The following is a 13189-nucleotide window of genomic DNA, read 5'->3' as shown; positions in this document are numbered from 1 at the left end:
CTCTTTCTAGTCGCATATTTGACCGTCAGATACTGAATTAAGGGAACGTTTGAGAACAATATTTCGACAAAACAAAAAGAACTCGAATCAAAATAACTATCAAACGGCCCTAAGTAATCGTTACCCATGTCAATTATGGTACATTCCATTATTCACAGAAAGTCTAAATGCAAAACATCGAATCAGTTGTACAAAAAGAATGGTACAAATCGAAGGCATTGAAACCCCTTTCCTCAGAACACAGAAGAAAGATTCAAACAAGGCATACAAAAAATATAACATTTACACAATTTGCTCCTCCCCTTTTCTAAGGATCATCCTACTACTATACATACGAAGTGGGAAATGGAGGTTTGTAGTAGTATACATGTGCGTGGATATACCGAATCGAGGACATTTTGAGGTAAATTCCATACATACCATCAGAATCTTCGGCTTCAGATGGTTTCCAGTGCTCAACGAGGGACGAAAGAACATTGACTGCATGAGGTCATTTCGAGGTCAATTCCCTACATACCGTCAGAATCTTCGGCTTCAGATGGTTTCCAACGCTCAACAAGCGACGAAAGAACATTGACTGCATGACCCATGTCAGGCCTCTGGTAGGGCTCCGTTGTGCTGCAATGCCCAGCAAGCTCAGCGACAGTGTTAATACTGGAAAGAGTTTCCTCATTGAGATCAATTGTTGGATCAATGGCCTTCCGGAGTGCATCCTTGTTAATGAGCATTCTGCGGAACCATGTAACAAGGTGCAAGCTCTCCTCTGGTTCGCTTTTAAGAATTGCTCTTCTACCCGTGATCAGCTCCATTAAGATCACTCCAAAGCTATACACGTCAACCTTGAGTGTCATCCGCCCAGTTGCTGATACATTACAAATTTGTGGTTTTAGTGCCTTGAATTTTTATTAATCGAAAGACAGTAAGCATGATTAAGTACAACAAACCTTATGACCAAATGCCATGAGGCTATAGCAAGAAGAAAACGCACCGCAGAACAGACGCTACATTAATTATGGAACAAGCGGAAAATGTCTGCAACACGACACTATAAAATACTGAGCTGAATGGTTTTGTTAACCTTTCCAATAATCCTACATCAGATACATATAAATTCAGTCAACATGTTAGAGACAACAAATGCTCATCGCAGACAAAAGCCATTTCATTCTTTTCTATCTTCTTCGCATCCCTGATTTTGAAAATTATAAACTACTTAGCATGCCATCACACTTTCATGACAGAATATTATTTTCCTAATTCTGTCCTGGTCACTGATTTTTTCCGGCAGTTCGCACAAAGAATAATCAGTGAGAGATAATCTCATAGTTGTCTTAGTTCATTGAACAATGACATTTGCTGGAATATTAATCATACTTTACAATGCAAATACCTTTCACGGTACTCAAATGGAATTTGAAAAGAAGAGTGCATATAGAAATGTTTTACCTGCATACTCTGGAGCCAAATAGCCAAAAGTTCCAGCTAGTCCTGTCGCAATTGAGGCTTCCCCTTCTGGAACAAGACGAACCAGTCCAAAATCCGAAACTTTAGCCCGCATATAATCTCCCAGTAAAATGTTCGAAGGTTTAAGATCCCTGTGAATGAAAGTCTGGCTGGCTAAACCGTGGAGATACTCAACCCCTCTTGCAACATCCAAGGCAATGGTCAGCCGTCTAGTCCATTCAAGTGGCTTCAGACCTTCCTCTTTCCAGTTGAACAAGTATCTACTAAGAGTCCCTTGAGGCATGTATTCATAAACAAGAAGCCTCTCGTTTCCGTCCAAACAATAGCCAAGAAGTCCAACCAAGTGGCGGTGTTGGACTTTAGTAAGAACTGCAATCTCAGACTTGAACTCATTTAGAACCTTCTCCGCCACCACTCCAGATTCCATCCTCTTCACTGCAATCTTTTTCCCATCATGCAACTCCCCTTTGTACACAGTTCCAAAACCACCTTTTCCTAATACATTATTTTCGCTGAAATTATTGGTCACATCTCTCAAAGCTTGGATCGAAATGACCATACTTCCAGCCTCAACCACATGAATGTCATTAGGTCCCCTACTTGCGTTTGCACTTTGCACTCCGCCAGAATGCTTATGCTTTTTCTTAAGTAGACAGATAGCAACAAACCCAACTACAACCAATCCGCCAACACAGCCGATGCCAGCCCCAACAACCACCCCAGTCCTAGATTTTTTACCTCCATCTGAGTGGGAGGCAGGCGGTGAATTAGGAATTGTAGGCGTCGCTGGCGAAGGGGGATGATCCTGACCAATATTAGGGTTCCCATCTGTTTTCACGTCCACATTCTTAAACTTTGGTACTTGACCAAAAAGTTGGTTGTTACTAACATCTATCTGTTGAAGGTTGGGCAGTTGCGTAAGCTCCTTTGGTATGGTACCCGTGAGGTTATTATCGTCAAGTCTCAATGTCCGCAAGGAGGTAAGCAGAGAATAATTTGAAGAGATCGTACCCGAAAGACCCAGGCTCCGAAAATTGACAACAGTAATGTTTCCACCATTACACGTAATTCCCATCCAGTTAATACAAGGATCGTTCCCCTTCCAACTATCTGCAAAAACAGTAGGATAACCCATGTCTTTGACGACCGAAAGCAATACATTGACACGAGCGTCGCAATCAACACCCGGCTTATCACTGCAAAAACTATTTACCCCCGTCATATCCACCAGAACCCCATCGCCAAACTTGGGCATTGGTCCTTGAAGCATATTGTTGGTCAAATTAACAGAAGTAAGGGATTTAAGATTCAACAAAGACGCGGGAACAACGCCGGTGAGCTTGTTATCCCTCAAACTCAGAGTGGTCAAGTAACCTAAGTTCGACAAGTCCGGTATAGGACCGGTGAAATAATTACCATGTAACCAAACCTCACGCAGAGAAGTCATGTTCTGTAACACATCAATAGTACCATTAAGCCTATTGGTGCCCTGTTGGCCGTTCAACCAGAGGGACTGAATACTCGAACCCGAAAAACTAGCAAGCAATTCGCCTTCAAGGTAATTGAAAGCCAAATGTAGATCAGTCAAACCTGGGAAATTGGAACTGCTGAAGATATCGGGAATTCTTCCGGTGAGGTTGGTCTCGGTGGCGGAGAATTCCTTCAGCTGTGTGGCATCTTTGAGAATGTCGGGAATCTGCCACGCAGCGAAGGGATTGTAGTCGATGTTGATGTTGTCGAGGGAGGTAAGTCCGGTGAAGAAATCGGAGGGGAAGGACGAGATGTTGTTGTCGTGGACGAGGAGGACCTGAAGCGGTTGCACCCCGGAGAGGCTCGGAAAAGGCCCGGTGAGTTGGTTGTTCTGAACTTCCAGCTGCTGCAAATTCGAAAGCTTTTGGATTTCCGGCGGCAGCGTGCCGGTGAGTTTTTGGTTACCCAATTGGATTTTGAAAACCTTGCCGTCCTTGCAACTCACTTTTCCCCATTTGCAGTAATCGGTGCCGGACCACCCGAGACTGTTGGAGCCGATGCTTTTTCGGAGTGCTTCCATGGCCGCTCCGTCGTCGCCGCCGCCGCCGGACTGGGAGTGTACTGGTGGGTACAGCGAGAAAAACAAAAGGAGCAGAACGGCGAAAGAACCCCAGAAACCCAGTTGGGGTTCCTTCATTTTTTTTTCAGAAAAAATATAAGAAAGTCGATGAAAAGAAAAAAGATACAGACTTTGACAAAGAAAAGAAGAGCAGAAATCTCTAGGGTTTATGGGAGGAGAAACGGCGGAGAAATGGGTCTTTGAATGATACTCTGGTTTTCGGTTGGGTAGTGTTTGGGAACAGAGAAAAACAAGCTGTCGTAACGATTGAAAGAAATTGAAGGAAATAAAATGGAAAAGGAAAGAGGAGTATAGTATCATAGTATGTGTCGGTTTTGATTACAAATTTCTTGTTTTGGTTTAGACTTTGGTAAGAGCTTTGCTATCTCCCATGTCCCATCTTACTATTTTTCTGGTATTATTCCAATCTCAATTTTCTGATGGGGAGAATGACTTCTACGACAATAATTCATCGTTCTCTACACGTTTTGGACTAATTACACAATATAAATGTTAATTTTTATTTTTGTGATATATAACTGTATCATATAAGTTGTTCTCGTGAACATGATTATAAATAGCCCAATCATATATTGCAAACTGTATCATATAAGTTGCTATCGTGAACATAATTATAAATAGCTCAATCATATATTGCGATATTTAGATACGTTCAAGAGGTAGAGATGCAATGTCTGAATGGACAGCAAAACCAAAACAAAAATAGGCCTTTTTTTTGGAAAAATGGGGACAACTGATGTCGACGAAGTTGGGTTGGGTCGGGTCGGCTGCATAAAATGATTACATGGTAGAGATGTCGACGAAGAAGATAACGTCGAAATATTATATGGACCATCCAAAGGTGGGACATCGGTGACAAATTGACAATAAACTTAGACCAATATCCTGGTCCGATGTAACTTGTCCACATGATAAAAATTGATGGAAAAGCCAATATTCTATATTTATTATAATATAATGCTAACTTAAATATTGCATGCCACACAAAATATTTGCTTTGGTTTACCGACTGAAAAGTATATATTGAATTGGCCAAACTTAGAATGTCACTAGAAACCCCAAAACCCTAATTTGTGTTTGTGCGTGTCTATTCTAGTCGTGTCTGTTCTATCAAATATTCTTGTTGAAAAGATGTTGGATTTTTATTTATGCATTCCATTTTGAAACTCTCTTTCTTTAAATTATTGTAATAGTTTCAAATCATATTCGTTCTCTTTAATAATAATATGCATTTTAATAATAAAAAAGAGATTAAATTAGGTCAAGTAATCAAATAGATTAAAAAAACATTAAAAATAATTTGGTTAAAATAACCAAATATTCAATTTAAATTGTTGAACTAAATGAAAAAAAAAATAGTGAAATGCGGATTGAAAATTCACGGCATAACGATCAAATGTCAACGATATACAAAACACGGGAAAATTACAATAATAAGAGTAATGCTAGACTTACCATGTTTTGGTGGATCCCACCTTTTATTATCTCTATTAATTAATAAAATACTCATTGTGAATCAAAATTCTATGAAATTATCAGTTTAACATTCTAATTAAAAAAAGAACATGAATAAGAAATATGAGGTAGAAATGTAATTTCACATAACCAAATTTTGCTGTGTTTTTTTTTTTCAAAACCTCACTTACATGTAATCCTAACATTTCTCCAATTAAAAAATAAAAAAATAAAAAAAATAAAAAAAAACTTCTTACTCCCACATTCTCTATCACTCTCTCTCTCTCCTTCTATTTCAAAAATAAAAATAAAAAAATTTCTCACACATTTTGTGTGTACCCATATGCTATTAGAGATGATAAAATGTGATGAAAGTAATATTTTTATTTATGGATTTGAAAAATAATTGTTTTCGGATTTCTCTAAATTAAAATTATTCCATTAATATTTGAGAGGATGTGGACAAAAGCCCAATTGAAATCTCACAACGCACAAGCCCTGAAGCCCAAAAAAAATGCGAAGTCCATAAGCCCAACATGCCTTTTGTTCTTGCATTTTCGGGTTTGGACCAGCATGCCTATACATGCATTTACTTAAATCCATTCATCGTCTAACATTCTAATATGATCAAATATGACATTCTCTCTTTCTAGTCGCATATTTGACCGTCAGATACTGAATTAAGGGAACATTTGAGAACAATATTTCAACAAAACAAAAAGAACTCGAATCAAAATAATTATCAAACGGCCCTAAGTAATCGTTACCCATGTCAATTATGGTACCTTCAATTATCCACAAAAAGTCTAAATGCAAAACATTGAATCAGTTGTACAAAAAGAATGGTACAAATCGAAGGCATTGAAACCCTTTTCCTCAGAACTCAGAAGAAAGATTCAAACAAGGCATGCAAAAAAATATAACATTTACACATTTTGCTCCTCCCCTTTTCTAAGGATCATCCTACTACTATACATACATACGAAGTGGGAAATGGAGGTTTGTAGTAGTATACATGTGCGTGGATATACCGAATCGAGTTAAAATTTTAGTTAGAAATGATTCCTCGAACCTGTATTCAAGCCATTACGAATCATCAAAATTCTAGGACTTTTAGGATCAACAGCCGACGTTGTCTCTGCAGAATATCAAAAAATTGCTGGTAACATCCGACCAACAAAGATGTCTGCAGGTTTTGAGTTTTGACAATTCTTGTTGCGAGTCTGAGGCTGTTTTAAGTTTTGAAGAACTTGGCAACGGCTTGATAGAGATTCTCTTCCTCGAAGGGCTTTGAGACGTATCCATCCATCCCACACTTCAGGCACTCATCGTAGGTGGCATGAATAACATCCGCCGTCATAGCTAATACAGGCAAATGCCAGTCACCCCTTCTTGCAAGTGCTTCAAATCCACCATTCGTCTCAACATTTGCCTTGCTCTCCATCTGCCGGATTCTGCGTGTTGCCTCAAACCTGCAATCAAAAGTAACATTTGTAAACAACAATTCCAACTTGGTCAAGCACAAATGCTAGCAATACGGGCATTCCGAATCTAGAATGTAGTAACTGAAACACCGAAACATACCCATCCATTTCAGGCATTTGAATATCCATGAAGCAAGCATCAAAATTGTGCGGTAATTGAAGCAACGCCAATGCAGCTTTGCCACTATCAACACACTCTACATTAGCACCAAACTTCTTCAGTGCACCAGCAGCAACTCTCCTGTTTACCAAATTGTCATCAACCACCAAAATTTTCTTCCCACAGAGCAGACTTTGGAGGACGTTAGATCCATTAGGCACCACTCTCCCTGGTTGCCTCTTCTTTCCTATGCCCAGGACCTCTTGAAGACACGCAGCCACCATACTAGCCCTCAAAGGTTTCATAATTACGGTATCCGCAAAACCTGCCGCCCTTACCTTATCAGATTCAGCTTGACTAAGATTATTGGTTGCAAGAAGGATCATTTTTGGCAGCTTAAACGCATGACCATTCTGTTTCCAATCCAATTTCTGCACATTAAGATCATGTTCTTCACCAGAAATCCATGAATCCTTCTCAACTAGAACTATATCTGGCTGGATACTTTTCCTGTCATAAATAATGAAGCAGTTCAATTCAGTTAATCAAATCCTACTTATTTCCAAAGTCTTACCTTTTTTTTTCAGTTTTCCAAAGTCTACCTTTCATAGCAGTTAATAAGGTAATACTGAATTGCCACATTGTTATAGTTTTATCACAGTAAATATTAAACCCCTTAAAAACTTTAAAGATGTAGCAAAAGTAAACGTACCCGGATGCCGCAGCACCATTTCTTCCACATGAAGCAACAGCCATCTTGATGCTGCTCGCTACTTCCACAAGGATTCCAAGTCTCTTTAAGTGGTATTTGGTTACAGCAGCTCTCACAAGTTTTCCATCAACTACTATTGCTCGCAATCCTCTAAAACTAGAAGGTAGATCCTCAGGATTAGGTTTTTTCATGTCACTAAATGCATTTTTCTTGCACCTCCTAAAATTAGCGGTGAAAGAAAATGTACTCCCAACGCGAGGTAGACTTACAAATTTTATCTGACCACCCATCAGTTCAACCAGACACTTACTGATGCTCAAGCCAATACCAGTTCCTCCATAATGTCTAGAGGTTGAACTGTCTGCCTGCATGAAGGGCATAAAAACACGTTCCTGGGCAGCTAACGGTATACCTATCCCTGTATCCTCCACAGAAACCATCAACGTGACCTGCTCAGAAGCTTCAACAACATCGGCTCTGTATTCTTCATCAGACACCAGATGCTTAAACTTATCCCAACTATTCCAGTCATTAGCTGCTTCACACCCACTTAAAGTTTTAAACTGATGGCCATCGGATGTCAGCACACCTTCATCTGATCCTCCGTTCAAGTAAGTCTCTGATTTCCCATTTATCATCACCTTTGAGGGCTCAGCTAGATGAACTTTGACAAATATATGTCCTCGTTCAGTGAACTGCCAAATGTAGAACTCAAACATAAGTTTTCTTTGATCACTAACCAGAGCAGGACAAACCAAAGATTTTAATGAATCCTGTTACTGAAAGTTAAAAATAAAAAATGAAACTTCCACTTACTTTAATAGAGTTGCCCACTAGATTTGTAATTATCTGTCTGAATCTCCCTGGATCTCCCATAAAAATGTCTGGAACTTTATCGGACACAAATACTGCTAGCTTCACATCCCAAATATAAATCGGAATTAGGAGATTTGACGATGAAACATGATATTATAAATTATGACAGTTCATATTTCAGAATTTAAGAACTATCACCATCACCACACCACAATTTAATAACTACAAAACCATTGCAGTAAATCTGAGCTGAAGACATTGAGGCTTACCTCTATACCCTTATTTCTAGATTTTTCAGAAAATAAAGATAGAACATCATCTAGTATTGACCGAATGCCAAATGGAACTTCTTCCAGCTCTAGCTTGCCAGCATCAATCTTTGCCCGGTCAAGCACCTCATTTATTAATGTTATCAAAGCCTTTCCACAAGCTTGAGCCGTTCGAGCATAATCCATCTGGGTCGAACTTAGAGCTGTATCTAAAAGCAAGGCAAGCATTCCTGCAATCATCGAAAAATAAAGATTTTATCTCTTGCAAAAGTACATTTTCGGACTCGTACCATAATGTCATTCTGAAAATAAAATGTTAAAATTGGGAGATCTGTTAGCTTACCTAGGATTCCGTTCATGGGCGTTCTTATTTCATGAGAAACGGTAGCAAGAAACTGGCATGAAAAAAAAATAAGACAACATATCAAAAACATGCCATTGAGGAATGAGCAATGTTTGGGGAAATGTTGAAAACAGTACCTGGGACTTGGCAACATCAGCAGCTTCTGCTCGAACTTTTAATTCCTCCATTTCACGGAAATCATCCTCAACTTTAACAATGTGCATTGCTGCTCCATATAAGATATAGCCAACTAAAAACCCAATCACACAGAACAAGAATGCAGTGTTAATCGCTGTCCATGACGTGGGTGCCCTCTGATGATATCTGCTCAAGAATCCAATTACGCGTATTAGCATGGCATAACCACTGAAACTCTCCATCTCTCATTAGTTATTGAATGGTTGCCCTTACCTACATATCATCTGATGCTTCCGGTAAGGATCTCCGAAATCCAGCTTGCTTTCATGCAGAAGAGATGTGTCACCATCTTGATATTGGTGACCATACATGATTAGGGGATCAGAAGTGTTTGTAACATCATACACATAAACCTGAATGGCTTGATTCCCCGCAAGTTGGCCAAGCAAATTCTCCACAAGGGACTCAATATCAAAGGCACCACCAAGGTACCTGCATTTTATACAGAATCAAATGAACCATCCCGTAGGTTGCTAACTTCTGTGGCAGATGCACATGGAATTGGCTAAAGTATATGCAGGTAACAGCATGCAAAAAGCAACTGAAAGAGGGTTTTCATAGTTCTATAGTTGTATGCCAACTTACCCAACAGCCGCCTGAATGCGCTGCTCCACAGTTGGGTTTGGAGGGAGCTTCGATTTGTAAACAGGGAAAGTCAATACAACACCAAGATGATGAGAACCCAGCAGCCTAAATGGGCTTGTTAGAACAGCTTTTCCAGTAGCTCTAGCCCTCAAAATGTTTTCTCTGTCCTCCTGCATCATGTAGTGGAAAAATTAAAGGTCAAATGAAACGCGCCTAACGAATGCTCCGATTAATGCCATAGAGTTCAACAAGATAAACAAAGTGAAAGTAAACACATCCTATAGTTACCTCCCCAGACATCATATCAAGTGACTCAATGTAAGAGACGGTTTCCTGTGAAAAAATTACAGGCGCATACTCATCTCGGTTGGGCGATGGTTCCTTCCCCATTGTCTTTATTGTCCATCCATGTTGGTTTTCGAACTTTTCCCTATCCGAATCAAGCACTCTCTGTGCATAGGCCACCCCACTCAAAAGAGGTCTCTCGAAGGCGGTTCTGGCAGTGTATTCAGCAAATGTTTCCTGCATTTTCCCCAATAGAGAACCCAAATCACACAAAAGCTCAAACCAGTAGAACCACATTCAAATCATCATAAAAATTGAGAAACTAATTGTCTTAAATAAACCAACTGTACAATTAGTTAGAGAAATTTTGATCAAAATTGAAGCACAAACATACCTGATCAATTGCAGAAGGGTTCTTGTAGTAATGGAAGGTGGAAACAAGGATTGCAAGGGCATGCACATGATTAACACTAACACTGAACTGATCCTGCAGCATTCTTGCTCTCTGATCACACATGCTACCAAGAACTTCTACCCTTCTCACTTTGTTATCAGCATCCATGTAAGAGTAGGTTAACCAGCCCAAGAGAAGCATCACAACAACCCAAAGAAAGAAAAGTTTTGGGAACCAAGCCCTGTGTGCCTGCACAAAGGTGTAGCCTTTCTTGGCCCCTATTTGCTCATTCAACCTCACAGCCACTGGGTGGTGGCGCTGCATCTTCGTCTTCCCACCCATCAGCACTAAACCAATTTCTTTGATTCTTCTTCTTGTTTCCTCTTTGCTCATCTCATAACTAATCTTTAAAAAAGAGAACCCACGTTCTTAAAAGTGCTTATTTTAGTGCTTATTTTTTCTGAAACTTTTTTTCTGAAAGCACAAGCAAAATATGAGCAAATGAAGAAACATATCTCCTACTGTGGGGGTGTGGACTTTCTTCTTCCCTCTCTCACTGAAACCCCATTGTACTATTGTAAAAGGTCAAGAGAGAGAGAGACCCAGAACTCGAAAAGAAGGATTCTTTCTCAATTCACAGAGACAAGCATGGCTCTCAAAAGATGGGGAAAGGAAAACAAAGCTCAAATTCCAAAGTAGTCTTAGTATTTCTCTCTCCTCGCTCCTCTCTCTCTCTCTCTAGAAAATGGTCTGTCTCAGGCTGTGAATGCTAAACAAAAAATCATTTTTTAAGGAATAAAAAAACACAGAGAGCTCCAATCATGCCATCTCAAAGCGTGAAGCTTAGTTAGAGGCTTCCAGACAAAGAAGAAGCACGTTCACTGTTTTCCCACCATATAATAATCAAAACACACACAGCTAAGCTCAGCACACATCACAGGAATGCACACCACAAGAGTTTGAGAGAGAGATAGAGAGAGAATTCTAGAGAGAGAAACAAAAGAAATAAGAAATGGGGGTCTTCAAAGAAACGATCTTCACCTCTAACAATTATAGAAAGATGGTGGCTTGATGCAGTACAATGAATGTCTAATAGAAAAGGAGTATTGGGTCGTCCTGATCTGAGGATTTTTTTCTTTATTTTTATATTTTTCAGCGTAAAATAGTAGTTTTGATGACTTTTTATGCTCTATTTTTTTAAAGAAACCAAACTGAATCGAATTTTTTGGATTTTCAGAGATACGCTCTTGTCTCCCCATCTCTACCACCCCACATTATAAACTAATTTCCCCTCTCTCTCCCCTCCCTCTCTGTATTCTTTCCTTATAATATTGCATCTTGCACCACACTCTCTCTCTCTCCCTCTCTCTCTCTCTCTGTTGTTTGCTTTGCTAATTTTCTGAGCTCACATTGAAGCTGATAGTCCAAACTTTTGAAATCCAACTGAAATATTTTGATGGGTGTCTGACTCTGACCCTTTTAAAAAGCAAAAACCCAAATGGGCTACGTTTTTCTGGTGCTTTATGTTTTAAACAGTGAAAAATCAGATGGAAAGAGTCTCAGGGGAAGGCATAATTGCCCATTTAAACATCAGAAGGAATCTGACATGATGTCTGCCTTTTCCAGTTTTCGTTTAATTTCTTGTGCGTGTGTTAATCACCCTATAACTATTTGGACATTTTAATTACTCTACCTATTTGGCCGCATTTCTGTTTATTTCTGACATTTAACGGTAAAATTCAAGTTCAAGGAACATCGATACAATTAAATTAATGCTAAAAGAGAATCAAATAATATAAATAAAGAAGAATATTAGACACAATCAGGCAAAAAGAAGTTCGAAAAATGTATGCTGAACTCATCTTCCGAGTTATGTATTCCCTTTTCCATTCAAATCATTGTTAAATTGCTTCAACTTCCTTTGTTTTTCAAAAAGGTAGTGTGTAATATGTTTAGGATTTTAATATGAATCCAATTGGGCGAATGGAAGTCCAAAAATCGCAATCACGTATGATATCTTTGGGATAATGACATGGAGATCTCATTCCCTCTAATTTACATTAAGCCCGGAATTTCTATATTAAATTCCGAAAATACCCCATCTATTTTTTCTTTCTTTCATGAAACCAAACCCCTTTTTCAATTGATATACCAGATTTGGATAAGAAAATATGACTATGGGGCAAATTTTAAGTTTTCTAAATTCGCCATGTTTTATATTTTCTAATATATTATAAATTTTCTATTCAAACAAAAAATATACTATAGTATTTCCAATAAAAATGAGTGCATGATAATTTTTGTTTCTTAAATTTTACATTTTCAAAATATTTTTAGTTTACAATTATTTTTTTAAGATCATAATTGTAAGTTTTGGAGATGAATGTTTTATTATTAGATTAAGTTGTTAATTGATATGAGAAATGTTGTACGAATGAGGAGAACGAAATCGGAAAGAGATCGTCTATGGATCTCCTTTAAAACTCAAAGATTAAGTGATTCGGATCTTTAAAATTTGATCCAACGATTAAAAATAAAGAAATTAGTAGAAAATTTTAAAACTACAATAATTTTTACCGTTTGATCAAATTTCAAAGATCTAAATTATTTGACCCTTGAATTTTGAAGGCAGAGATCCGAAGATCTCTTTCCAACGAAATGGAAGTCTTCAGACACGTTTCTGATTTGAAATGACACTTAAATAGTAGTCGATGCTGGTTTAGTGGTTTTTGTTCAGAAAAGGGATATCTTTTGATGGAATAAGGGGAAGATTGCATGGGGACCATTTTCGTTCACACCTATTAAATTTATGAAATACTGTTAAGTATGAAACTCGTATTGGTACGACGTTAAATTTGAAAGCTCTAACTTATAAATAAATGTGATTGAATCATTAGATTAGATTAGTAACATAAGAAAAAGCACAGTTAAATAAGTTAATAAAGGTTTTAGAGTCGAAAGCAACATTCACTTA

At 38.4% G+C, this 13189-nt stretch overlaps 2 protein-coding genes across 6 annotated transcripts; both read right to left on the bottom strand.

Annotated features, from left to right (window-relative positions):
• Positions 1–127: 127 nt before the first annotated feature.
• LOC103422022 (receptor protein kinase TMK1-like) lies at positions 128–4040 on the bottom strand. Of its 5 annotated transcripts, none has more exons than XR_003770370.2 (3): positions 1447–4040; positions 945–1032; positions 128–862 (listed from the first exon to the last, which is right to left on the bottom strand). XR_003770370.2 is itself a non-coding variant. In XM_029096512.2 (3 exons), exons 1-2 carry the CDS (start codon positions 3872–3874, stop codon positions 967–969), a joined length of 2553 nt encoding a protein of 850 aa, XP_028952345.1. In that variant the 5' UTR covers positions 3875–4040; the 3' UTR covers positions 128–862; positions 945–966. The 5 variants fall into 5 exon arrangements, 4 of the variants coding, with proteins under 4 accessions (XP_028952345.1, XP_028952343.1, XP_028952342.1 ...); XM_029096512.2 differs by having other exon boundaries at positions 945–1091; XM_029096510.2 differs by having other exon boundaries at positions 989–1091.
• A 2223-nt stretch (positions 4041–6263) lies between these two features.
• LOC103422017 (histidine kinase 4-like) lies at positions 6264–10608 on the bottom strand. The gene is given in 11 exon segments (NM_001328849.1): positions 6264–6501; positions 6614–7123; positions 7326–8020; positions 8142–8240; positions 8411–8640; positions 8754–8805; positions 8891–9077; positions 9165–9383; positions 9537–9706; positions 9825–10058; positions 10216–10608. Coding segments are annotated over 11 exon segments (3027 nt in total).
• Between the last annotated feature and the right edge of the window lie 2581 nt (positions 10609–13189).

The sequence above is a fragment of the Malus domestica genome, chromosome 16 (genome assembly GCF_042453785.1).
Source record: "Malus domestica chromosome 16, GDT2T_hap1".
In the NCBI taxonomy this organism is placed as follows: domain Eukaryota; kingdom Viridiplantae; phylum Streptophyta; class Magnoliopsida; order Rosales; family Rosaceae; genus Malus; species Malus domestica.
The sequence above is the reverse complement of the archived record's forward strand: the minus strand, read 5'-3'. Positions and strand labels throughout refer to the sequence as shown.